Source organism: Chiloscyllium plagiosum, unplaced genomic scaffold (genome assembly GCF_037043375.1).
Source record: "Chiloscyllium plagiosum isolate Xiang-an unplaced genomic scaffold, Cpla_swu_hap1 HiC_scaffold_15, whole genome shotgun sequence".
NCBI lineage: Eukaryota > Metazoa > Chordata > Chondrichthyes > Orectolobiformes > Hemiscylliidae > Chiloscyllium > Chiloscyllium plagiosum.
The window spans coordinates 14288305-14316022 of record NW_028270153.1 but is presented as its reverse complement, the minus strand read 5'-3'; the positions used below and the strand labels follow the sequence as shown (position 1 = coordinate 14316022).

General features: G+C 44.8%; 1 protein-coding gene across 1 annotated transcript in view; it reads left to right on the top strand.

Annotated features, from left to right (window-relative positions):
• Positions 1 to 27718, top strand: part of LOC122559921 (N-terminal EF-hand calcium-binding protein 1-like) — a 148061-nt gene that overhangs the window by 84925 nt on the left and 35418 nt on the right. The window contains exons 6-7 of the mRNA XM_043710029.2: positions 12157 to 12293; positions 19265 to 19386. Of these exons, the coding sequence (XP_043565964.1) occupies positions 12157 to 12293; positions 19265 to 19386 (259 nt within the window). The remainder of the gene's footprint in view (positions 1 to 12156; positions 12294 to 19264; positions 19387 to 27718) is intronic.

Genomic DNA, 27718 nt, shown 5'->3' with positions numbered 1-27718 from the left:
AAATCACACAACATTAATTTCTTTTGTATATAAAGAATAATCTAATGGAAGCCTACCTGCTGTAGAGTTTTTTACCAGAGGGGCAGGGAAAATAGAGGCACTTTCGACATTTTAATGGAATTTTACTATGTACTGATGGCCGATTTATTCTCACAACTCAGAAATAGGTCATCCACCCTGACCATACCCATATTCATGCTTCACAAAAGCTTTGTTCCACCCCTGTTCACATATCCCTTAACAACAAATTCCTCTCTATCTTCCTCCATCAAGTGCTTATCTATCTTCTCCTTGAATGCGTCTATGTTCTTTGACTGAATCACTCCACCTGACAACATGTTCCACATTCTAACCACTCTCTCAGTAAAGACCTTTCCCCTGCATTTCCCAGCTGGATTTCCTGATGACTTCCTTATATATGACTCCTAATTCACACAAGCAGAAACATCTTCTTTATTGTTTTCTTTTCATAAATTTTATGACCTCAATCAGGTCACTCCTCGGTCCTTTCTCTCTACACTGAAGGGCTGTTTCAATCTTTCATGTGCAGTAATGAAGCACAACGATGTTGCAGTCCTTGTTGTTATTCAAACACACTGCAGTTAACAGTGCACCCTCAAGCAGTATTGAGGGTGTGCATTGTTAGCAATGTTCTGAGGTATTGATTAACTCAAGGCCCTGTCTGTTCTCTCAAGTTGGAGTTAAAACATCCCAGTTCTAAAAAAAAGAACAGGGTATCATTCACTTTGATGTCCTGGCCATTATTAAAGACGGAAGTATTGCAGATGCTGGAATCCAAGGTAGACAAGCAGGAGGCTGGAAGAACACAGCAGCATCAGGAGGTGGAAAAGTCGACGTTTTGTGTATAAGAAGGTTTACACCCGAAATGTTGACTTCTCCATCTCCTGATACTGCCTGGCTTGCTGTGTTCTTCAAGCCTCCTGCTTGTCTACCCTGGCCAGTATTTCAGCATCCTTTCAGTCCACTAATGATGAATCCCTTTATCTATTTATTAAGGAGTCCATTTTATTAACTAAAGTCCCCCATTCCTAGTTATTCTCACTACAACATTTCCAACATATTTCCAGCAGAATTTTGGTAAAATCTTCGAACATTTAGAAATACATAAACAAACATATCCAGCTAAGCCATGCCACAAAGTAGTCTCCGCATGCACATTGGCTGTGTAAATATTGTTTGAGATACCAATGTTGATACAGGTCTAATGTGACACTGATAACAAGCACTCACTGGTCCAGGAGTACACCAGGTCTTACAGGCCCTATCAGGTATTGTCAGCCAGAGTTGGACTCTGTCTGAGACTCTCAGATATTTCCCTGTCAGGTGTGTATTACTCTAACATGAAGGCAACCCCTAACTGTCCACCTCCACAATCGTAGCGCTATTAAGGCTCTCCAATTCTGGAGCTCCACTCCGAGAATTAGAATTAGTTTTATTGTTACATGGACTCACATGAATACAATAAAAAGTTTACAAAGTCACCACTAACTGCTCCATCTTACAAAGGTACCTACGTATAGGATCTTAGGAATGAATTACAAAAATAAAGTAATAAAAAGTTCAACATTACAGTCCTTCTAGCAGACTAAGTCAGGCCTTGACTCCAGACTGCGCCAGGCCTCACATTCAATCTGCACCAGGCCGCACCTCCAGACCACACCAGGCTGCACCTCCAGACCATGCCAGGCTGCACCTCCAGATCACGCCAGGCTGCACCTCCAGACCACACCGGGCCTCACCTTCAGACCGCACCAGGCCGCACCTCCAGATCACGCCAGGCCACACCTCCAGACCTCACTGGGCCTCAACTTCAGACCACACCAGGCCGCACCTCCAGACCATGCCAGGCCTCACCTCCAGACCGCATCAGGCCTCACCTCCAGACTGCACCAGGCTGCACCTCCAGACCGCACCAGGCCCCACCTCCAGACCGCACCGTGCCTCACCTCCAGACCGCACTGGGCCTCACCTCCAGACTGCACCGGGCCGCACCTCCAGACCGCACCAGGCCGCGCCTCCAAACTGCACTGGGTCTCACCTCCAGTTTGCACTGGGCCTTGCTTGCAGACCATGCCAGGCATCACCTGTAGATCACACCAGGCCCCATCTCCAAACCACGCCAGGCTTCACCTCCAGTCCGCACCAGGCCTCACCTCTAGACTGCAACAGGCCTCACCGCCAGACTGTGCCAGGTCTCTCCTGTAGATCGCACCAGGCCTCACCTCCAGACCGTGCCAGGCTTCACCTGTAGATCGCACCAGGCCTCACCTTCAGGCCATGCCAGACCTCACCTGTAGATCACACTAGGTCTTACCTCCAGATCTTGCCAGGTCTTACCTCCAGACTGCGCGAGACCTCACCTCCAGACCATGCTAGACCCTAACCTTCAGACTGCAATGAGCTCAACCTGGGGTTGCCAGATCTCTCCGCTGCCTCAGATGCTGGGGGACTTCACTCTCCTCACTTTCCTCTGTGCTGCACAAACCTGCTCCCCGCAGAAGGAAAGTAGATTAAGAAAACAAAACAGTGAAGGAAGGAAAAAAAAGTAAAAAAGGATGGAGCAGATGAGCCCTGGGCAGGTGCCTGCTCGCTATGCTGCTACTCCTCTGCCATCTTGTTTTGTTTCAGAGGGCTAGCAGTTCTAGAGTTTAGGCATTAACACCAGGTGAAATAGGTACCAGGACTGAGGAGTTACAGGACCTGCAATAGGAATCATAGAACCCCTACAGTGTGGAAGCAGGCCATTCGACCCATCGAGCCCATATTGCCCCAACCCCCTACACCCCCGTAACCCAGTATTTCCCATGGATAGTCTACTTAGTCCACACATCCCTGGACACTATGGGACAATGGTCAATCCACCTGACCTGCACATCTTTGGATTGCGGGAGAGAACCAGAACACCCAGAGGAAACCCACGCAGACACTGGGAGAATGGGCAAACTCCACACAGTCAGCCAGCCAAGGCTGGAATTGAACTGGGGTCCCTGGCGCTGTAAGGCAGCAGTGCGAATCACTGAGCCATCCTTGGAGGATTCCTTTGAGGTGTGTTTAAAGTTAATATTATTAGCTGTTATTTGCTTGGATTTGGAGACTCAACTCCTTCATGTTCATCATGTCTGTTGTGGATTTGGTCATTCTGTGTTGACCGTCCTCCTCTTCAGGCCATGGAGGCTGTCTCCATGGAGATGGCAGATACTACTTGGTGGAGGACAGGAGGTTCACTTTGTTGGTGTCAAAGTGTTGAGCGTCTGCAAAATCACAAATAAACAGCTCTATAACTAGCACACCTGGATGTAGTGAAACAAGCAGTGGATCCGGTCCTCACCCATCTCTGGGAAATTTCTCCAGAGGCAGGAGTTCACAAGGGAATCAAGAACCAAATGAAGCTGTGCCCTTCTCAAAGTAGAGATACTGGTCACATATTTACTGAGGGCCTGGTGCAGGTAGGAATTAAAACACTTGGTCATAGAGTCATACAGCACAGAAACAGACCCTGTGGTCCAACCAGTCCATGCTGAACATAATCCCCAAACTAAACTAGTCCCACCTGCCTGCTCCTGGCCCATTTCCCCCCAAACCTTTCCTATTCATGTATCTATCCAGATGTATTTTAAATGTTGTAATTGTACCCACATCCACCACTTCCTCAGGAATTTCATTCCGCACACAAGCCACCCTTTGTGTAAAACATTTGTCTCTTATGTCTTTTTAAACTCTCCCTCCTCTCACCTTAAAAATGTGCCCCATGGTATTGAAATTCCCCATCTTAGAGAAAATACAACTATCATTAATTCTATCTACAGCCCTCATAATTGTATAAACTTCCATCAGGTCACATCTCAACTTCCTATGCTCCAGTGAAAAGAGTCCTAGTCTATCCAGCCTTTCTTTATAACTCAAACCTTCCATATCCAGCAACGTCCTGGGAAATCTCTTTTGAACCCTCTGATCCTTGAGGTTACTTTGGGATCCCAATTCCCCCTGGACGAAGGTGAATTTTTAAAGGTCCAGCAAGACAGAAGAAGCAGGAAGTCTAACCACTGCCAATTAATGGCTCCTTGGGCATATTAAGGAGATTGTTAAGGGATCTGTCAGTTCAAGATTTGAATTTTTAACTTTTTTTTATCAGTGATCCCTTACAGTTTTGCACCCATTTATGTGCAGATTCACCATTGTATCCTGGCAACTTGCAATAATTTCAAAATTTATTCTGTTGGTCTAATGGGTGCTGCTGAAAACTTGCTTCTATCCTTCTCATGCACATCCACTTTCCTCACATTCCATTTGAAGGACCTGTCTGCTCCAGTGGATAAGGTGGCAACAGTCTCCAACATGGCCGCCCTCTGCTTTTACCATTGGTGCTGGGAAGGTAGCTCCAACTCCAGGGGCTCAGAGCCTCTGCTTGGTTGCTGAGCTTGCCTTCTGTCTAATTAGTCCACTTGTATTTAAAAGTAGGATTGCAGGAGCCATCGGAACATGGAAATCATTGGATGTTAGTGTCCCAACCTGACATTAGAATTCCAGCCCATTGAATCCCTGGTTTAGAATGACAAAGCAAATCTGGCTGAAAATGATACTAACCTTTGTGTTCCCGTTTGACTTTTCAAAGCTGTCAGCTTTGTGTTTTTCAGATTTGTGGAATCATCTCAGAAAATGGAACCTCACACAAATTATTATTTTATGCAAGGTTGCTTTCGCTGTCTAGATCTCAGTCTTAATTGAGTGCTACATGCAAATACAAGTAGGGTATGCTATAAATACATTGCATCTGTGGAGAGTGGAACAGGGTTAGCAGGTCAGGTCAATGATCTTCCATCTGGGAAGGGGGGGGGGGGGGGTGGCATGGTGGTTAGCACTGCTGCCCCTCAGCTACCAAGGACCTGGTTCATTATAACCCTCAGGTAACTATCTGCGTAGAGTTTGCACATTTTCCCCATGTCTGGGTGGGTTTCCTCCCTGCTGCTCTGGTTTCCACCCACACTCCAAAGATGTGTAGGTTAGGTGGAATGGCCATACTCAGTTGTCCATGGTGCCCAGGGAAGTGCAGGCTAGGTGGATTAGCCAATGGGAAAATGCAGGGATAGGGGAGGGGAATGTGTCTGGGTGGGTTGCTATTCAGAGAGTTGGTGTGGACCTGATGGGCTGAATGGCCTGCTTCCACACCATAGGGATTCTATCGACCTGAAAAATCTTGCAGGTGACACAGGTTTTAAGGAAAGGAGAGAGTCAATGCTGTTGTTTTGTGTCTCACAGAAAAAAAACTCCACCCAGAAAGAAAACAAAACAGGACCGGTGTCGTTTTGACATCTTCTGTTGTTATTCTGTGTGTGTGTGTGTAAGCCACCCTGGAGTCTAGTTCAGCCTCAGTGATATCTTGTTGGGGCAATGGATTACGCTGGGTGATATAATATAAAACAAAACAAAACTCCACCCAAGGCTGGAATGGAACCCAGGTTCCTGGTGTTGTAACGCGGCAGTGCTAGCCACTGAGCTGCCTCAAGTGCTGGAAGCTCACAGCCATGCTTGAGGGCTGAGCAGAGATGCTCCTTAAAACTATAAACGCCATATCCACGTTCGGTCTCGCCAGCGTACAGGAGACTGACCACAATGTGAGCATGAGCTTATGTATTAAACTAAATTGTCTGAAGTATGAGTAAATCAATGTTTCACCTGGAAGGAGGGCGAAGGGCGAGGCAATGGGCTGAGAGGACTTGGAAGGAATGATGATTCATCTCTAGTACGTAACTACAGACCACACCAGTGTATGACTTCCTCGCTGTGAGGTGCGAGACAGCCAGAAATACATAGAAATGCCACCTGAGAAAGCCCCCTCCTTCCTGGGGCATGTAGGAATGGGTGGGAAAGCAACATTGCTGGTCCATAAATTAAAAATAAATCTAGAAAAATCTGGTGTGTTAGCAGATCAGATATTATACTGCAGGCGCCCAATAAAGCAGTGATGAGTAACTAATATATTCCTGCAGTTTACTCAAAGTGACATGATAATTGTTTTAAATTTATACCTTGTCTTCAACACATGGAATTGGCTGCAATTTGAGCCTGGTGGTGTGTGTGGGAAATCACTTCAGTGCAATCATTACGGAAACTGGTGGAGAATGTCAAATTTAAATTCGATCGGGAAAATCGTAAAACTTTCCATGATGATTTGCAGTCGCTCATGTAAGTTAGTTTGTCTTCGTCTCTTTGTTTTTCTACTCTTCCCACACGGCTGTGTGTGTGGAAGCCATCCTGGAGTCTAGTTCAGCCTCAGTGATATCTTGTTGGGGTAATGGATTACCCTGGGTAATATAATACAATTGGAATTTCCCACAGGAATGTACAAGATGGACTGCTGAGAGAGTGCGTTGACGTTTAGTGCCTCAGTGGTAGTGTTGTAGTCTCTGGGTCACAGGATTGTGGGTTTGGATCCCACTTTGGAGACTTTGAGAACATTGGGTGGCAGAGTGGCTCAGTGGCTAGCACTGCTGTCTCACAGCGCCAGAGATCCAGGTTCAATTCCCGCCTCAAGCAACTGTCTCTGTGGAGCTTGCACATTCTCCCCGTGTCTGCATGGGTTTCCTCTGGGTGCTCCGGTTTCCTCCCACAGTCCAAAAATGTGCAGGTTAGGTGAATTGGCCACGCTAAATTGCCCCTGGTGTTAGGTGTAGGGGGATGGGTCTGGGTGGGTTGCTCTTTGGAGGGTCAGTGTGGACTTGCTGGGCTGAAGGGCCTGTTTCCACACTGTAAATAATCTAATCTAAAAAACATTAGCGCTGCTTGCCCAGTGTTGAGAAGGTTCCACACTTTCCGAGGTGCCATCTTTTAGAATAGAATTCAATCCCTACAGCATGGAAACAGGCCCTTCGGCCCAACAAGTCCATGCCGACCGTCCGAAGAGCAACGCACCCAGACCCATCCCCCCTACTATATTTACCCCTGACTAATGCACCTAACCTACACAGAATCTAATCTAATCTTTGGGCACTATGGATAATTTAGCATAGCCAATCCACCTGACCTGTACATCTTTGGATTAGTGGGAGGAAACCCACGCAGACATGGGAGAATGTGCAAACTCCACACAGACAATTACCCAAGGTGAGAATCAAACCCAGGTCCCTGGCGCTGTGAGATAGCAGTGTTAACCACAGAGCCACCATGCCACCCCAAACTGACAGCAAAGAAGACTTGGTTCAATAGATATCTACAGAAAATAAACTCTTTCAGGTGGACAGTGTCTGAGCACAAGTGGAATTTTTCACCCTCCCAGGGGGCTTTGGTTGAAGACCTACCATCTGTCTCCACCAGGCGAATGGCAGACGGCAGCAATTATTGACTTAAACCTCTCTACCACAGGACAATCCTGAGACAAACCAGGTGTACTGAATCGGTCGATCAATTAGATATTGCTCCTGAGGCTGACTCTGAACTCATTGTAGGCGAAGGTCAAAGAGATTGGCATTGGAATGGGGGTGGGAAGGTCAAGTCTGGGAATGAACAGTGGTTCTTCCTAAAACAATAATCACCCCACCTGCGTTTTGGTGTACAACATCAAACATAGAACAGTACAGCACTAAGATCAGGCTAACCTACATACCCTTCATTGTACATTTTCCATGTGCCTATCCAAGAATTGCTCAAAGTCCCTAATGTATCTGACTCTACTACCATTGCTGGCAGTGCATTCCATGCACCCACCACACTCTGTGTAAAAAACGTACCTCTGACATCTCCCCTAATCACCTTAAAATTATGCCCCCTCATGATAGACATTTCCACCCTGGGAAAGAGCCTCTAGCTATCTGCTCTATCTATGCCTCTCATCATCTTGTACACCTCTATCAAGTCACCTCTCGTCCTTCTTCGCTCCAATGAGAAAAGCCCTATCTCCCTCGTGTAGAGAAGACTGATGGCAGTGTGAGGTGAGGTTCAATAATACTGTCTATAGCGAGCGGAGAAATTCATAGCTTTCCCAGCAGAGCCTAAGAAGTTAAGGCAGAGTCATTTTTAAATCAATCTATTAAGAGATGTTTTTACACTCCTTTTGTGCAGGTAGGACTTGAACTTGAATTGGCTGAAGACTGGTATCTGTGGTGCTGGGGGCCACTGGAGGATGCCCTCAATGGGTCATTCCCTTGGTGCTACTTGCTGTGAGTGCTTCAGCCTTATCTTTGGCACTGATTTGTTGGTCTACTCCATCATTGAGGATGGGGATATTTGTGGAGCTGCCTACGCCAGTGAGTTGTTTAATTGTCCATCATCATTCATGACTGAATGTGGCAGGACTGCAGAACTTAGATCTGATTCATTGTTTGTGAGATTGCTTCACTCTGTTTCCTTTGCTGCTTATGCGGTTTGGAATGCATTTTTAGTTATACCTGGTGCTGCTCCTGGCATGCCCTACTGCACTTTCCGTTGACCTAGGGTTAATCCCCTGGCTTGATGGTAATAGTTGAGTGGGGGATTTTCTGTGGCATGAGGTTACATATCTCTAATTTGCTTCACCTCTTTAATATTCCCTTGCCTGATTTGGAATTGGCAAAAGGAGGAAACTAAAATGATGTGGCTCCTTTTAAAAAGTTCCCATGTTTCAGCCAATATTCATGCTGCGATAGTCAGTCTGAAGTCTTTGGTTGGAGATTTCGAGTGGAGTAAGGGTCCTACGTACCATCTTCCATACATTCCTCTCCAAAGCAATAAACTGTTGAAACTGTGGTGCTATCCTAGACAGAGAGATCAGTGATTGTGAGTAATTGAGTGATGGGAATGACTTGAATCCAGCCTCAATAATGACTCTTGTCCCATTGTTGGCAGAATGAAATCAATTGCACTGGGTCACTTTATGGAGCTGTAATTCTGACAGGTTGTGGGTCCAATTGAAAGGTTTGTGTGAAAAGGCAGACAGGCAAAAGGTGTCACACTGCCAGTTTGAAAGACCTCAACTCCTCTATTATTAAATTCTCAGCACAATCTCCACACTCTATTACCAACCTTCAAAGTAAATTGCTCAACTCTCCTGACAACCTCCATTAACTGTTTATTTAAATGACCCTGTGGGATTTTTCTTTTGTCACATAACTTTGTCAATATACAAGAATAAATGAGAAAAATGATATGGTCTGATCCTGGTTGATGCAGACTGAAGTATCTTTCTTCATGTCTCAAATTCCTCAATAAAATGTTGACCAGTATTTCATCTCAGTGTCAGTGACAGTAGATGCAGATTTTTTTCATTCTAGATGTCATGATCAATTGATTAAACTTCATATTGTCAGCATTGTTCAATATTTTTATCCTGTGATAAATACAACAGCTTTGCACATGTCTATTTCCTCCTTTCATTTATCCCTTTTGATCTTCACTTTCTTTCTAACTTCTTTGATCTCGTTTGTTTGCTGATACAATTTCAGTCTGTCTGTCTCCTCGAAGCATTTGCTTAACTTTCTTCTCTGCAAAAGATTTCCTTTTTCACCTTTAACCATGGGAGAATTAGTTAACTTCTTTGTGATAGAGCGCAGACCAATCTCTAAAGTGTTTTGAACAGTTACCGTGCCGAGGAGGGAGCAAGGCCAAGGAAAAATGTCAACCTAATATAATTCAAATAAAAATCTAAATGGGATTTAAGGGAAAAAAAACAGACTAGCATTTATATAGCACCTTGCACAACCTCAGGATGTTCCAGAGTGCCTAACACTACTAATGAAGTGTGGGCACAGTTATCACCCAGGAAATTGCTATGTGGCTGTTATTTAAGATGGAAAGACATTGGTCCAGATATCTGTGGTGACAGGGAGCCTCTCTGAAACCCCCAGGAATTGGAATTTCCAACTTCGCCCCAATACTCCCATGTTTCAATTCCCATTTTAGCAGGGAGGCTTGGGAGCCAAGCGTGCATGGTTCCCAGAGACATTTTATAGGATCAGCTGTCACCAATTAGATCAGGTTTTGATATCCCTGCTTTTAGGAACCCAGAGTACATGGAGCAGATGAGGTACTTGCAGCTCTGTTACACTGAATTTATTTTGATTAGTTAGGGTATGACATTAAAGAGATGATGCACCCCAGGGAATATGATTCAGGGGACTTGGGGTCAGTCATGGGGTCCGTTGGGTGAGGTTTTATATTAACTTGTGGGACTTGAGCGTTGCGTGGCCAACATTGATAGCCCATCCCTATTTGCCTGTGGGGTGGGGTGGGGTTAGTCAGGTAAGCCATGGGATAGGGAAAATGGGCAGGACTCTGCCTAAAAAAGGCACCAACCCATTTGAATGTCAAAAGACTGTCAAAACTGTCAAAGACTTTATGTAACTGTCAAAGTTGTCCTGTAACTGTAAAGGAACAGTTGAAATGGTCAGAAAATTCGACATGAACTGTTAGAATAGAATTGAATATTCTTTATTGTCACATGTACTCAGGTACAGAAGTAGAAGAGAACAGTGAAAAGTTTACAATGTCACCTCTCATGGCACCGTCTTAGGGTCAAAGTACAGAGGAACTTCAATCATCTGACATTCAATTATCCGAATATCGGATTATCCGGCAAGATCGCAAGGTCCCAATGCTTGGCTAAACAATGTTATCCAACATTCAATTATCCAGAATTCGATTAACCGAACAAAATACTCCCTGCCTATGTCCCTCGGATAATCGAGGTTCCTCTGGAGCTAGTTACAAATTTTAGACACAAGAAGTGGAATGATAAAAGTTGCATTTCCCTGACAGTGACTCATAGCATAAGTTAGAAATAGGACGTAGTTAAAAGGATAGACATTACAGTCAGATAAACAGATTACGGATAAACATTACATTGCAGTAGCTCAGCGCAGAGGCTTCCACATGTGGTCTGACCGGCCTCGCAGGCCACTAACTGCCCACGCCAGACCCTGGATCAACAACTGTCCACACTCTGCTCCAGGTCTCAGCTGCTCCAGAACATTCTATGCGTCCAGCCCACTCCGCTCCAGCTCTCAGCTGCTCCAGAACATTCTATGTGTCCAGCTCAGTCCACTCTGGCTGTCAGCTGCTCCAGAACATTCTATGCCTCTGGCCTACTTAGCTAGAGCTTGAAACTGTCAAACAACTTCGAGTACAAATACGTGTTTTCATAAGAGTTCAGTTGAAGGAATTTCAGTGTACTGTAGGCGAATAAGAGATTTTTAAAACAGTGATTTTATTGGTAGATATGTGCTTATTTTGTGTCAACGTGGCCCCTATGTTTATCTATTGTGAATATGAGGCAGAGCAAAGGGTAGTGTCAGGCATGGATTGACATGAGCAGGCATTAAATTAGCATTAGGGTTTTACATGATAAATGGGCACATGAAGAAGTTTTTTGATTTCATTCCTTTTTTTTATTAACCTGCAGTGTGATCTGACACAGAGTCAGGCCTTGTGCCCAGCTCACAACTGTAGCAAGCAGCCTCCTACTTCCCTGTTGAATAAGCCCATCATCCTGGAATGAAAATCTGAACTTCCCAAGCACTTTTCTGAAGTCGATGTAGTGGAGCCAGTAAATATCCCGCCTCTGTGCTTCTGTGGCAGGAATGAAAACCAAGGCCTTTATGTTTATATGTTGCACTTCCCAGCTTCAGCATTGCTCAGTCTGTAATGATACAGAATGAACCAACATTCGGATAATTGATGATCAGTCAAGAGGAGCTCAGAAGGATCAGTCAAATGGGAGATGTTATGTTTAACTGCCTTAAGTGAGATATTGGGTGAGTAGGGCAAACAAGATCAAATAAATTACAGGATACTTATGAAAGAGTGCCCTGGGCTTATTAGCATATTGATATAGCATTTATGTAGCACCTTTCATAACCACAACACCTTCACAATAAATGAAGAACTTTTCAAAGTATAGTCACTGTCGTTGCAATGTTAGGAAAACAACAACCAATTTTTGCACAGCACGGTCCAACAAACAGTGGTAAGGTAATGACCAGAGGTAATCGTATTGACCGCAGGTTTGACCTTGGCCAGGAAACCAGAAACATGAACCTGACAGAGTGACGAGTCTTTACAGCCTGTTGCCTGTGAGGACCCTGACAACTGTTTGGGGTTTCACACGTCTGCTTCCATCACTAGTTTGTTCCCGGACGAGTTGCTGACCGATTCTCTTTCTCTTGCCAGGAATACCAGAGCTCCTCGACTCTGGAGCAATTTGTGACCCGCTTTTTGCTCCGTGAGACGGTGGACCAGCTACAGTCACTGCAGAGTTCACTGGAGTGTGCGATGGATGCCATTGAGGAGCAAACCAGCCATGAGAGGTGGGTCATGTTTCATTAATGTTCCCCCACCCCTAGACATCAAAATGAACTCATATATAAAGTAATAGCTCTGAAGGAGATAATAGTCATGTTGCAGTGAGTTCCACCCACTCCGATAATGTCACATAATGTGTGGTGGAGATCTGCATGAGTACCCAAGATATATAGACAACTTTGTCAATAGTTCCTTCTGAGCTGAATTGTTTTGTGAGGATTGGAACTCTGCCATGCATTCGTAGTGGGATTTCATTGCACAGCTGAATGATAAACCCTCCAGTGCTAAATGCAGTAAAACGTTCAAAGTCTTTGAAAGGGCTCAGCCATTGGCTAAAGCTTGAAAACAATTATCTGAGCATCTCATTATAGGAAAGGTTAATTCATTGGGGAGAAATCATCTAGTGAACTCAATGCATCATTGAACTATTGTTCCTGCTCCAAGCTTTCATTGAATTTGTGAAAGATGCATATACATTACTTTTTTCCCAAGTCTCAAACTATCAGAGATGGCTTGCTAACCACTTAGCATGCTGTATAACTTGTTGCTGCCTTTGCAATTTGATATGCTTGCGAATAATTCTGATAAGATAGCCCCGATGAATGGATAAATGGAAGAAGTTGGTACTGTTCTCCTCAGAGAGAAGAACTACTGATGGAAGCAGACGTGTGAAACCCCAAACACTGGCAACAGGCTGTAAAGAATCATCAACAGGCTTGATAGAGGAGATAGGGAGAAGCTGGTCCAGCTCAAAAAAGGAAAGGGAACAAGAGGGCATTGTTAAGTGATATGCAAATGAAGCAAGGATGACATGTTTTCATGCAGGGAGTTGTTAGACTATGCAATGCATTGCCTGGAAATATGTTGGAGGCAGGTTCAATTGAGGCATTTGAGAGGGTATTAGATGATTATTTGGATGGAAATAGTGTGCAGGGATATGGGAAATAGGCAGGAGATTAACTTGAGGTAATAGAACCAGCATACACACGATGGACCGAATGGCATCCTCTTCACTAGAACAATTCCGTGATTCTGTGAATGCAAGTCACAAAGCTTCCACAGTCCCAGGCTGATTCTTTTTTCAACAATACTCAAGTTCTGTATTCCAAAGTGACCATTTAGAATATTCTTTTTTCGGTTCTATGCATTCCACATCAGTTTCTCCACTAGGGTCTGGTCCTCACTCAGAATACAGACGGGAGTGGAAGCATCATCAAGTCCGTTCTCTCGTAATATCCAACTTAAAGTGCGAATATAATAACAGAAATAAAACTGCCTGTTCAAGCTCAGTTAATCCAGACAGTACTGTTATCTATGACAGGGAGAAAGTGAGGACTGCAGATGCTGGAGATCAGAGCTGAAAGAAGGGCTCATGCTCGAAATGTCGACTCTCCTGCTCCTTGGATGCTGCCTGACCTGCTGCGCTTTTCCAGCAACACATTTTCAGCTCTGATCTCCAGCAACTGCAGTCCTCACTTTCTCCTAGAATCATCAACCCACCTGGCTCACTACTATCCTTTGGAGAAGCTACACTTATGGACCTGTTACCTACATGTGACTCCATACCCACAGCAACTCCATACCCAACCCAATTAAGTCTTAATTGCCCTCAGGATAGTAGCTATAGGCAGTAAATGCTAACCTTGTCAGTGACTCCCTAATGCAAATCCTTAAAAACAGGATCAAAGAATTTCTTTGAATCAATGCCCACGAGATTTCAACTTCAACCATCTGTATCAAGCCACTTAAGTCATTCTCAAGTGTTGGAGAGCAGCCAATACCAATGTAGTGAAACTCCTGATGTGGCAAAATTGGATGATGCAAAATACTACTTTACTTCTTACCTGCATAAAAGGCCTGGACAGATTTTTAGAAAATGGTTTAGAAAGAGACCTATCTTTCCCATAAGCTGAGTGCAAGCTGAGCTTTTTTTTTTAACCAGGGTTTTAAGTCCAGAGCATAGATTATACATATCTGACATTCCCAACTTGGCAATGAGATATCAGAAAAAAGTTAAATTAAGCAAAAATGCCTGAAGGGACTGGGGATTAAATGAATCTAAGCTGACCCTCCAGAACAGTCCTGAGAGAGTGCTGCACTGTTGGAGGTGCCCTCCTGCACATTCGCTGTAAACTGAGGCTGCCTCTTCCCCATCCCAGGGCTTTCAGGTGGATGTTAAGGATCCCATTGCAATACTGTAAAGGAGAACAGGGGAGGTGCCCTCAGTGTACCTGGAAAACATCAAAACAGTATCATTTTGTCTGGTCATTATCACTGACATGGGGTAAAAGACAGTAAAGGGTTTTGATAATCATAAAGTGTGCACTGACAGTAGTAGATGTGAGCACCTAACGTTTTGATATAACAAACATGTGTAAGACTTTGAATATGATTCGATCATAGCATTGAGTATTGGAGTTGGGAGGTCATGTTGCGGCTCTACAGGACATTGATTAGACCACGTTTGGAATATTGTGTACAATTCTGGTCTCCTTCCTATAGGAAGGATGTTGTGAAACTTGAAAGGGTTCAGAAAAGATTTACAAGGATGTTGCCAGGGTTGGAGAGTTCGAGGTATAGGGAGAGGCTGAATAGGCTGGGACTGTTTTCCCTGGAGTGTCGGAGGCTGAGGGGTGACCTTATAGAGGTTTATAAAATCATGAGGGGCATGGATAGGATAAATAAACAAAGTCTTTTACCTGGGGTGGTAAACTAATGGACATAGGTTTAAGATGAGACGGGAAAGATATAAAAGGGACCTAAAGGGCAACTTTTTCATGCAGAGGGTGATGCATGTATGGAATGAACTGCAGACGAAGTGGTGGAGGCTGGTACAATGACAACATTTAAAAGGCATGGATTTCTACATGAATTGGAAGGGTTTAGAGGTATATTGGCCAAATGGTGGCAAATGGGACTAGATTTGTTTAGGGTGTCTGATCGGCATAGACAAGTTGGCTTGAAGGGTCTGTTTCCATGCCCTATATCTCCATTACTCTATTGACTCTATATAGGCACATATACCAAAGTGAAACGAACACTGTCGTATAAAGATAAGAATTTTATTGGATAGAGATAAGAATGCTTGTTGGAAGTTCTTTTGTAATTTAACTTATTTTTCTAATCCACGTATTCAGAGATATTAATACACACCTCTGTAACAGGTGGGATTTGAACCTGGGCCTCCTGGCCCAGAGGTAGGTACACTAATACAAGAAGACATAGATTGTAACAGTAAAATAATATACAATCACTGTTTATTAGCAAATTGGAAAAGTGTGCAGCATCTTTAGAGAGTCTACCTTCTGTGCATGCATGAATAAATGCTTAGAGGGACTTGGGGGAGGGGCGTTGGAAATGCGATAGGTGGAAGGAGGTTAAGGTGAGGGTTTTAGGCTGGAGTGGGGGTGGGGGTGGAGAGGTCAGGAAGAAGATTGCAGGTTAGGAAGGTGGTGCTGAGTTCGAGGGTTGGGACTGAGACAAGGTGGGGGGAGGGGAAATGAGGAAGCTGGAGAAATCTTGAGTTCATCTCTTGTGCTTGGAGGGTTCCTAGGCGGAAGATGAGGCGCTCTTCCTCCAGCCGTCGTGTTGCTATGGTCTGGCGATGGAGGAGTCCAAGGACCTGCATGTTCTTGGTGGAGTGGGAGGGGGAGTTGAAGTGTTGAGCCACGGGGTGGTTGGGTTGGTTGGTCTGGGTGTCCCAGAGGAGATTCTAGTGCTTGTACAGCCAGATGTACCTCATAGAATTTGAATTCCCTGATTGGGGCTGTTAACCTGGTCCAATCAGGGAAGGAAATGTGTTGCTGGAAAAGCGCAGCAGGTCAGGCAGCATCTAGGGAACAGGAGAATCGACGTTTCGGGCATTAGCCCTTCTTCAGGAAACCCTGGCTGACAAATATTAACAGGAGTGTTGTGGACCACGTGTATATTGGGTGTGGGCGTTTGCACTCCCTTTTTGATTTTCTTAAAAACCTTCTCCTCTGTTTTTGGCTGCACTTCATTCCCACGCTCCTGATCTTCGGGCACCCGGTACGGAGGAAGGAGGGCAGGTCTGAAGACCTCCTCGTGGGTCTGCTCCTGGGCCTGGCCAAACTGGCCATCAACAGGTCCAGGCAGTGGGCCGTGGAGGGGGTCGTTAGGGCCGACTGCCTGCCCCTCTTCCGCGGTTACGTTAGAGCCCGGGTGTCCTTGGAGAAGGAGCATGCGGTGTCGACCAACACCCTGGAGTTGTTCAGGGAGAGGTGGGCGCCGCAGGGAGTGGAGTGCATTATGTCTCCCTCCAACTCTATTTTGATTTAGTTCCTACCCTCCCCTTCACTGTTTTGATCACACAGCACTGCCCTTTGATGTGAAGGGCAGTGTTTGTCACTGGCCACCCGGGTGTTTTCCTATCTTCCTGGTGGTGGAATTTGAATAAAGATTCGTGCACTTTGTGCCTTTCACTGTGTCTCACACCTGCAAAAAAAAAAGAAAAAAAAAAGAAGAGAAAAAAAATTTACCAGGAGTGTTATAAGCACTGCCGCAGTTAGGCAGTAGTGTGGGGGTAATGGGGGGGAAAAATGTAACAGGAGTCTTTGGGGTTCTGGTCACTCTGAGAACTGGCTCCAAGGGAGTTGGATCAGTGTCAAAGACTCTCCACGGGTAAATAGAGGGTGACTTGGTGATGGGATACCAGCCTCTGTGGACTTATTTCATTTGCTGTTAGGCTAGCTTTTTAATTCCGGATTCTTACTGGATTCAGATTTCACCATGGTGGGATTTAAATGCTATGATGAGTACATGAATCCACATCCCCAAAGCATTAGCCCGGGGTTTGGGATTACTAGCCCGATGATATTATCACTACACTGCACTATCCCCACAGGATTACCACAGGGAAATGGATCTGAAGAGTTCCAGCTGAAGAGCTAGCATCAATGCTGGATTGATGGGCCGAGTATCCTCCATCTACAAGGCAACGTCTTTGATCCAAAAGGAAATGATACATTATCTGGCTGTTTAAGCGCAACCCTCAGATAATTCAAATTCGGAATATGATCCGAAATCTGATTATTACCTGTGGCTGAAGTGAAATGATTTATAGTGTCATAGAATCATAGAGTCATACAGCACGGAAACAGAACCTTCGGCCCAACCAGTCCACGCCGACCATGATCCCAAACTAAGCTAGTCCCACCTGTATGTGTTTGGCCCATATCCATCCCAACCTTTCCTATTCATGAGCTTACCCAAATGTCTTTTAAACGTTGAAACATGTCCACCACTTCCTCTGGCCGTTCATTCCACACACAAATTACTCTCTGTGTAAAAATGTTGCTTCTCATGTCCCTTTTTCAATCTTTCTCCTCTCACCTTGAAAGTATAGCCACTAGTTTTGAGCTTCTCCATCCTGGGGAAGAGACCTTTGTACTTCACCTTACCTATGCCCCTCAAGATTTTATTAACCTTAGTAAAGTCACCGTTCACCCCTACGCTCCAGTGAAAAAAGTTCCAATCTTTCCAGCCTTTTTTTGTATCTCAAACCCTCCATTCTCGGTGACATCCTGGTAAATTCTTGTTAATAGCGCCTGTAAAATTGAGAACAGAAATCAGACCTAGCTTGCTTATTAGAGGCAGAAAGTTAGTTGATAGAGAGAACTCATTAAACTGCATTTTTATCAAAATACTTGATTGTGCATCGCAAATTCAGGACTTTCTAATGTGTTTTCATGCCAATCAATGTACCTTTAGATTCAATCTACTTCTGATTCGGTTGTACCGGCACCATGGATCGGCACCATGGACTAACATCTGTGTTGTGACAGCATTTGTGTAGTTAGCTAAAAATAAAAGCAGGGACTGCGATTGCTAGAAATCTGCAATTAAAACAGAAAGCTCTGGGGAAATTCAGCAGATCTGGCAGCATCTGTGAAGAGAGGAAAGCAGAGTTAACACTTTCCATCTGATATATCTCAGATCGGAGAGGATCACATTGGACTTGAAACGTTAACTCTGTTTCTGTCTCCATGGATTCTGCCAGACTTGCTGAGTTTCTCCAGCATTTTCTGGTTTCAAGTAAGTGGTGAGGACTAGTCGGAGCAAACAGGACCTGCTGAGATGGTAATCCTGATAATGTAAAGCTTACTAAAGGAAATAATCCAGTGATGACTCTTGAAGATTTCACTGTTCCTATGACCTTTGAAATGCAGCCACCGTTATGTGCATAGCAAGCTCCCAACTACAGCGATCAGTTATGGAGTCATAGAGATGTACAGCACAGAAACAGATCCTTCGGTCCAACTCATCCATGCTGACCAGGTATCCTAAATCAATCTAGTCCCATTTGCCAGCACATGGCCCATATACCTCGATCCATATACCCGTCCAGATGCCTGTTAAATGTTGTAATTGTACCAACCTCCACCTTCACCTCTGGCTGCTCATTCCATACACTCTGCATGAAAACGTTGCCCCTTAGGTCCTTTTTAAATCTTTCCCCTCTCACCTTAAACCTATGCCCTCTGGTTTTAGACTCCCTTACCCTGGGGAAGAATTGTAGGGTAAGGGAGCGGGGTTAATTGGATAAAACAAGGGAGTAATGTTGCTAATGACCGGTGAGTCCAGAACCAAGGGTTGAAGTCCAAGGATACAGGGGGGGGGTAGGCCATTTAGGACTGAGATGAGGGGAAATATCTTCACCCAGAAAGTGGGGAACCTGTGGAATTCTCCACCACAGAAGGTGATGAGTGCTAAAACATTGATTATTTTCAAGAAGGAGATGCAGTTCTCAGGGCTGAAGGGATCGACGAGGAGAGAGCAGGAACAGGGGACTCAATTGGATGGTCAGCCATGATCATATTGAATGGTGTAGCGGGCTTGATGTATTGAATAGCCTAATCCTGCTCCTACTTTCCATTTCTATAGCTCCTTCAACCAGCACAGGATTGATAGGATGAATGTGTGATCCTATGATTCTGTACTGTGCTCACTTTCACAGGCAGGAGCAGGATATACCTGAGGACCCGCCGGTCCATCGCCCAGGGAGACGATATGGTCGCAGAACTCAGAAGAATGTCTGCCTGTCCCCTAGTGACCCGTACTCGGGGATCCTTCACTCAGGTATTTAACAACTCACCCAAACTCCCGGAATTAAAACAGTCGATAAAACTTTGGCCGTAAGAGCTTTCTAAATCAGCCCAGCACACCTCAGACTCACCTGAGTCTAAATCAGTCACACAATGTGAAATGTGAAGTAATGTGTTTGGGGAAGGTTTAGGCAATGGGAAGTGTATGGCTTTGAGAGGTGTACAGGAACAGATGGGATGAAGGTCCACACGTCTCCGAAGTTGGCTTGACAGGTGGTCCAAATGAGGAAAGCCTTCGGAAAGCTGAAGCACAAAGGGACTGAGGAGTCCTCATTCAGGATTCACTGAAGGTTATTGTGCAGATTCAGTTGGCAGTTAGGAAGACAAAACAACGTTAGCATTCATTTCAAGAAGGTTAGAATACAAGAACAGAGATGTACTGTTGAGTCTGTATAAGGCTCTGCTCAGTCTGCATTTGGAATATTGTGAGCAGTTTTGGGCAATGTATCTAAGGAAGGATGTGCTGGCCTTGGAAGGGATCCAGAGGAGGTTAACAGGAAAGATCCTGGGGATGAAGGGCTTATCATATGAGGAACAGTTGAGGACTCTGGGTCTGTATTCCATGGAGTGTAGAAGGATGATTGGGATCTGATTCAAACTTACAGAATACAGAGAGGCCTGGACAGAGTGGATGTGGAGAAGATGTTTCTACTAGTAGGGGAGACTAGGATCCAGGGCACAGCCTCAGAGTGAAGGGATGGCCCTTTAGAACTGAGATGAGGAGGAATTTCTTCAGCCGGAGGGTGGTGAGTCTGTGGAACTTGTTACTGCAGAGGGCTTGTGGAGGCCAAGTCATTGAGTGTCCTTAAGACAGAGATAGATAGGGTCTTGATTGTTAAGGGGGTCAAGGATTATGGGTAGAAGGCAGCGCAAGGTTGAGAAACATATCACCCATTGTCAAATGGTGAAGCAAACTCAATGGGCTGAATGGAGAAAGTGAGGACTGCAGATGCTGGAGATCAGAGCTGAAAATGTGTTGCTGGAAAAGCGCAGCAGGTCAGGCAGCATCCTGCTCCTTGGATGCTGCCTGACCTGCTGCGCTTTTCCAGCAACACATTTTCAGCTCAATGGGCTGAATGGCCTAATTCTGCTCCTATATCTTATGATGTAATGGGCAGGAAGGCAAGCTGAGAAATTAAATCTAGGGCGTAGGAGAACTTCCTGGAACTGTACAAAACTGCATCCAGTTGTGGTCACTGAGTTTTCCGATTGCTGTAATTGTATGAGAGTGGCTGCAGAAGATGTTGCCTGGACTGGAGAATTTTAATTATGAGGCTAGATTAAATAGACTGGGATTGTTTTCTTTGGAATGGATGGGACTGTGGGAAGTGGGTTAATATTGAGAAGTGCTGTAAGCACCACTCTCTACCATAATTTTACATTGAGGAGGGAACAGAACAGCAAAACAAAGGATTGACAGCTAACATCTAGTCCTCGTCAGTCTTTCTAAACATGTCCATCATGCCATTGTATTCTGTAACTTGTTGCCAACGTACAATGGTTTTAAAGTGTTGACAGCATGGCGGAGGTCAATAGATACTTGTCAGACAAAGGAGTCAAGGTTATGAAAGATCAGAATGTGGAATTTGGAACATAAACAGATCAGCTGTTGAAGAAATTCCCCAGACTCAGACCTTAGCATTGACAAACTTTATTGTAGGATATCATGGGAAGCACACATTTCCTTAGAATGGACTGGTGCAACTCCAAAGCACTCCAGGTCACCGCGTGTTTATTTAGTCCGAGCTGACAGTTGCTCAGTCAGACACAAGATAGTCACTAGATGGCCTACATGAACATACACCAGACAGAGTTGAGGTCTTGCCAAGACTATACATTAATGTGCTATTGTTCTCAGACCTTGAATCAACGCACTTTCCATTCGCATGCTGATTAGCAGGCGTCTACAGATAAACAGTTCATGAGTTACGTGGGAAGAGCAGAATTCCTCACAGCCAAAGCCATCCAGGGCAAGGGGCCATGCCAAGGCTAAAGCAGCACTATGACTGACTAAAAGATGGCTGCAAACAGACAGTCCAGCAAAACACAGCTCCCACATCAGCTCTGAGCTTATTGATTGGGATAGCAGGCTTGAAGGGCTGAATGGCCTGCACCTGCTCCTAATTTGTACATTCATCATCAATTGTATCTTGTTAACTACAAGAGACTCATCCAGTTAGGCCAAGGAAATGGCTTCCTTCTATCACAGTAGACCATGCAGGTCCCAGAGATCCCTACATTTAAAGAGGATGGTGGGCAACAACTTCATTATGGGCAGCTACACGTACAGTGCAGTGCAGTGAGCTGGCAACACCATATGACATGGTGAGCAGTGGTGTGGCTCTGATTTGACCGTCCCAGCTAAGTCACAAGTTGTCAATCCTGAGGAATTCACATGGTCACGAGATTCCAGTCAAGTTTGTGGACAAACAAACGTTGGAAGTATTGCTGAATTCCAAACAATGTAATCCTAATGGCCAGTGCTAGTTGTCTAAAGGAAGATATGACTTACTAAGCTCAGGGCAGACCAGATCTCCTGTCTTTGTTACAGAAATAGCAAATTGCTGGAGAAACTCAGCAAGTCTGGCAGCATCCATGGAGCAAGAAACAGGGTCAACGTTTTGGCTCCAGGAAGCCATCTTCAGAACCTATCTTTGTTGCTGAGTGATACTTCAGTGCGTTTCTGCAATGTTTTTCACTATGCCCAGGGTATCCCAACATATTTCACAGCTGGTAAGGTCACTTGAGAGGGTAGGTGGGCAATCTGATTAATCATTCCTCCAATAATGCAGCCTTCCCTCAGTACTGCATTGAAGTGACCTCCATTTTGTGGACAGTTTTCTGGAATGGAGCTTGAACCCAGAGCCAAGAGGTGGTTACAGAACTGAGGGAGTGCTGCATAACTTCCAACGAAGATTAGATTCCCTACAGTGTGGAAACAGGCCCTTCGGCCCAACCAGTCCATACCAACCCTCTGAAGAGTAACCCAACCAGACCCACTTCCCTCTGACTGATACACCTAACACTGTGGGCAATTTAGCATGGCCAATTCACCTGACCTGCACATCTTTTGGACTGCGGGAGGAAACCGGAGCACCCGGAGGAAACCCACGCAGACACTGGGAGAATGTGCAAACTCCACACAGACAGTTGCCCGAGGCTGGAATCGAACCTGGGACCCTTGTACTGTGAGGCAGCAGTGCTAACCACTGAGCCACTATGCCGCCCTCTATTACACTCCAGTCTGCTCTGCTGTTACAGATGAATCCATGGCACAAAGATGGACACGGTTTGGGAGGGGCCTATTGATGGAGGGATGTCACTAGCTTCCTGGTCTGTATTTATCCCTCCACCAACATCGTTGAAGACAGGCCAGCTGGTCATTGGTATTTGTTGGAGTTTGTTGTGCTGTTCTATCCTGTCATTTCAATGATCATGGTGTAAGGGTAAATCACTTGACAGGATTGATTAACTGAATGGGTTAGCGTATTTAACACAGCTAAACAGGCAGAAAACTAGCCACCAGGATACATGAACATCGACTAGCCACAAAAATACAAGACCCACTCTCACTAATATCCTTACATAAGGGAGGACACCACTTTGACTTGGACAACACATCCATTTTAGGACAAGCCAAACAGAGACACGCATGAGAATTCCCAGAAGCGTGGCATTCCAACCGGAACTCTATCAACAAACACATCAATTTGGACCCCATCTACTACCCTCTGAGAAAAAGAACAGGAAATGACATAACCAACACAAGAAATGACATAACCAACCCATGGGAACCTAAACACATAAATAGAAAGCGAGACATAACATCAGCACTTCACTGGAGGCTCACTGATGCTGTTACCTATGGTGACGAAACATCTGAAAACAAACCCTCCAGCTCAGCGAGCAAACTTACATCCACTTACATCCACATTAGTGTAACAAAGCAGATGTAGTGTTGGAGGCATTAGAGGCAGTTCAGAGGAGGTTCACAAGATTGATCCCAGAGATGAGGGGTTTGTCATATGAAGAGAGATTGAATAGTTTAGGTGTATACTTGCTAGAATGTCGAAGAATGAGGGGAGATCAAATTGAGGTATTCAAGATGATAAAAGCTGTGGCTAAACTAGACGGGGAGTGGATGCTTCCTTTTGTGGGGTATTCTAGGACGAGATGTCATAGTCTTAGGATAAGGGGCAGCAAATTTAAAACAGAGTTGAGGAGAAACTACTTCTCCCAAAAGGTTGTGAATCTGTGGAATTTGCGACCCCAAAGTGCAGTGGATGCTGGGACTGTGAGTAAATTCAGGGAGGAATTAGACAGATTTTTAATTGCTAATGGGTTGAAGGGATATGGAGAGAATGCAGAAAATTGCGGGTGATGAAAATATCAGCCATGATCAAATGGCAAAGCAGAATCGATGGGCCGAATGGCTGTATACTGCTCCTATATCCCTTATGAACTTATGAAGTTATAATACAGCAAGGGATGGCATGGCAGACCCACAACAGACTAACTATCAGGCAGAGTCACAACATTGTATACATGTAGCACAGGACTGCTGAAACGCGAACTCTCCTAAAGGTAAGGGACACACACAACAAACACAAGTGATTTGTCAAAAAATATTTATTTGGCTTCTGTTTTGGGGATCAGTTAGCTCAATTGGCTGGTCTGCAACATAATGTGACACCAACAGCCTGGGTTCAATTCTTGGACCGGCTGAGGTTACAACAAATGGTTCTCCTCCTCAACATCCCTCCCTCCACCCCATTTGAGGTTCAGTGACCCTCAGGTTAAACACAGACACCAGCTTCTAGTCCACTAGAACAATAGAGACCTTCCCTTTGAGAGCTTTTGGAGATCCTGTGAAAGGGACGAACTGCAAGTTTTATATTTAAGAAACAAGAAGTAAAACAGATTCTGGCTACATGAGTTGGTGTTTTGTTTCATTGGATTCAGTCCAGTTAAAAAGGAGTATCAGTTCAGTACAATATTAAAGTCAGCAACAGCTCAATGCAGCTACTGCCACCTGGTGTATTTGAAAAAGACATTACATTAAGACAATCCCATTAATCCAGGATTAAATTACAGGTGCTGGCCTTATTCAAGTATCTACTTTACAAATGAATAAGGAAGCTGTAGACAGAAAATAAACATAAATAAACAATTGGGAGTCAGGTTTAAAGATTCTCTCTGGGGAATTATCATGCAGCATTATAGATAGGTATGCCTGGTTATCAAAATTAAAGTTTAAAATCACAGAAAAGAGCCACTGCAGTCCATGAGGTGTAGACACATACACAGTGCAGTTAGGAGGGGAGTTCAAGGATTTTGACTACATGACAATGGAGGATCAGCGATTTCAGTCCAGGTCAGGATGGAGGTATTCCCATACATCTCTTGCCCCTGTCCTTCTCAGTCGGCAAAGTTGCATGTTTTTAGAAGGTGTTATTGAAGGAACTTTGTGGAATTATCGCATTGCATTTTGTAGGTTGTTCTTGCCCCTATCTTGTACCTTCTGAAATTCCCTCCTCAATCTTCTGCACCTCTTTCTCTCTTTGAAACAAAGCTTGGTAGTTAACTGTCAGTTGTCATTAACTGGTGCATTTTCCATGCCAATACCTCAAACAATCACAGTTTAGTTGCCAACCAATTAGCACACTCCTCTCATCTAATATAAATGGTGTACATCCTTTACTTTGGCATTTCTTGTGGATTGTGTACAAGATGCAAAACATTGACAAAATGTCAGCAATGCCTAAGTATTGAAGACTTTCTTTGAAATCCAACTTGTGATCCCCTGACTTAATGTGACATTATTAGATTTTGTCTGATAATGCTGCTGTGAAGCCCCATAGGACATGTTTACTGTCAAAGGGCTATATGAATTCATATTGTTGTTGTTATAGAACATAGAACATAGAAAAATACAGCGCAAGCCCTTTGGCCCTTGATGTTGCGCCGATCCAAGCCCACCTAACCTACACTAGCCCACTATCCTCCATATGCCTATCCAATGCCCGTTTAAATGCCCATAAAGAGGGAGAGTCCACCACCGCTACTGGCAGGGCATTCCATGAACTCACGACTCGCTGAGTAAAGAATCTACCCCTAACATCTGTCCTATACTTACCACCCCTTAATTTAAAGCTATGCCCCCTCATAATAGCTGACTCCATACGTGGAAAAAGGATCTCATGGTCAACCCTATCTAAACCCCTAATCATCTTGTACACCTCTATCAAGTCACCCCTAAACCTTCTTTTCTCCAATGAAAACAGCCCCAAGTGCGTCAGCCTTTCCTCATACGATCTTCCTACCATACCAGGCAACATCCTGGTAAACCTCCTCTGCACCCGTTCCAGTGCCTCCACATCCTTCCTATAGTATGGCGACCAAAACTGCACACAATACTCCAGATGCGGCCGCACCAGAGTCTTATACAACTGCAACATGACCTCAGGACTCCGGAACTCAATTCCTCTACCAATAAAAGCCAGTACGCCATATGCCTTCTTCACCGCACTATTTACCTGGGTGGCAACTTTCAGAGATCTGTGTACATGGACACCAAGATCCCTCTGCTCATCCACACTACCAAGTATCCGACCATTAGCCCAGTACCCCATCTTTTTGTTACTCTTACCAAAGTGAATCACCTCACACTTACCTACATTGAACTCCATTTGCCACCTTTCTGCCCAGCTCTGCAGCTTATCTATATCCCGCTGTAACCTGACACATCCTTCCTCACTGTCAACAACTCCACCGACGTTCGTATCATCCGCAAACTTGCTCACCCAACCTTCTAGCCCCTCCTCCAGATCATTTATAAAAATGACAAACAGCAATGGTCCCAAAACAGATCCTTGCGGAACACCGCTAGTAACTCACTCCAAGATGAACCTTTACCATCAACTATTACCCTCTGTCTTCTTCCAGCCAGCCAATTCCTAATCCAAACCTCCAACTCACCCTCAATGCCATATCTCCGTATTTTTTGCAGTAGCCTACCATGGGGAACCTTATCAAACGCCTTACTAAAATCCATATACACCACATCTACCGCTTTACCCTCGTCCACCTCCTTAGTCACCTTTTCAAAGAATTCAATAAGGTTTGTGAGACATGACCTGCCCTTCACAAAACCATGCTTACTATCCTTGATCACATTATCCCTATCCAGATGTTCATAAATCCTATCCCTTACAATTCTCTCTAAAACTTTGCCCACAACAGAAGTGAGACTCACCGGCCTATAGTTACTAGGGTTATCCCTACTCCCCTTCTTGAACAAGGGAACCACATTTGCTAGCCTCCAGTCTTCTGGCACTATTCCTGTAGACAATGAGGACATAAAAATCAAGGCCAATGGCTCTGCAATCTCCTCCCTTGCTTCCCAGAGAATCCTAGGATAAATGCCATCAGGCCCAGGGGACTTATCTATTTTCACCCTTTCCAGAATTTCCAACACCTCTTCCCTACATACCTCAAAGCCGTCCATTCTAATTAATTGTGACTCAATATTCACATCGGCAACAATGTCCTGTTCCTGAGTGAATACTGACGAAAAGTATTCATTCAGTGTCTCCCCAATCTCTTCAGCCTCCACACGCAACTTCCCACTACTATCCTTGACTGGACCTATTCCTACCCTAATCATTCTTTTATTCCTGACATACCTATAGAAAGCCTTTGGGTTTTCCCTAATCCTACCAACTAAGGACTTTTCATGTCCCCTCCTTGCTGCTCCTAGCTCTCTCTTCAGATCCTTCCTGGCTACCTTATAACTCTCAATCACCCCAATTGAACCTTCACGCCTCATCTTTACATAGGCCGCCCTCTTCCATTTAACAAGGGATTCCAATTCCTTATTAAACCACGGCTTCCTCACACGACCCTTTCCTCCCTGCCTGACAGGTACATACTTATCAAGGACACTCAATAGTTGCTCCTTAAACAAGCTCCACATATCAATTGCGCCCTTGCCTTGAAGCCTACTTTACCAAGCCACGCATCTTAAGTCGTGCCTCACCGCATTATAATTTCCCTGTCCCCAGCTATAACTCTTGCCCTGCAGTGCACACTTATCCCTCTCCATCACTAGAGTAAAAGTCACCGAATTGTGGTCACTGTCCCCGAAACCTTTATCAAAGAAGGTAAATCTATTTGCGTGTGCCTCCTAGAGGAGGGACAAGGAAGAGAGAATTATTTACCTTCTTGTCTCAGACTCTAGTTTTCTGTGAGTTTCCCTCACCTTCAGTTGGACTGATTCAGCAGTGGGTAGACCATTCAACCTTTAA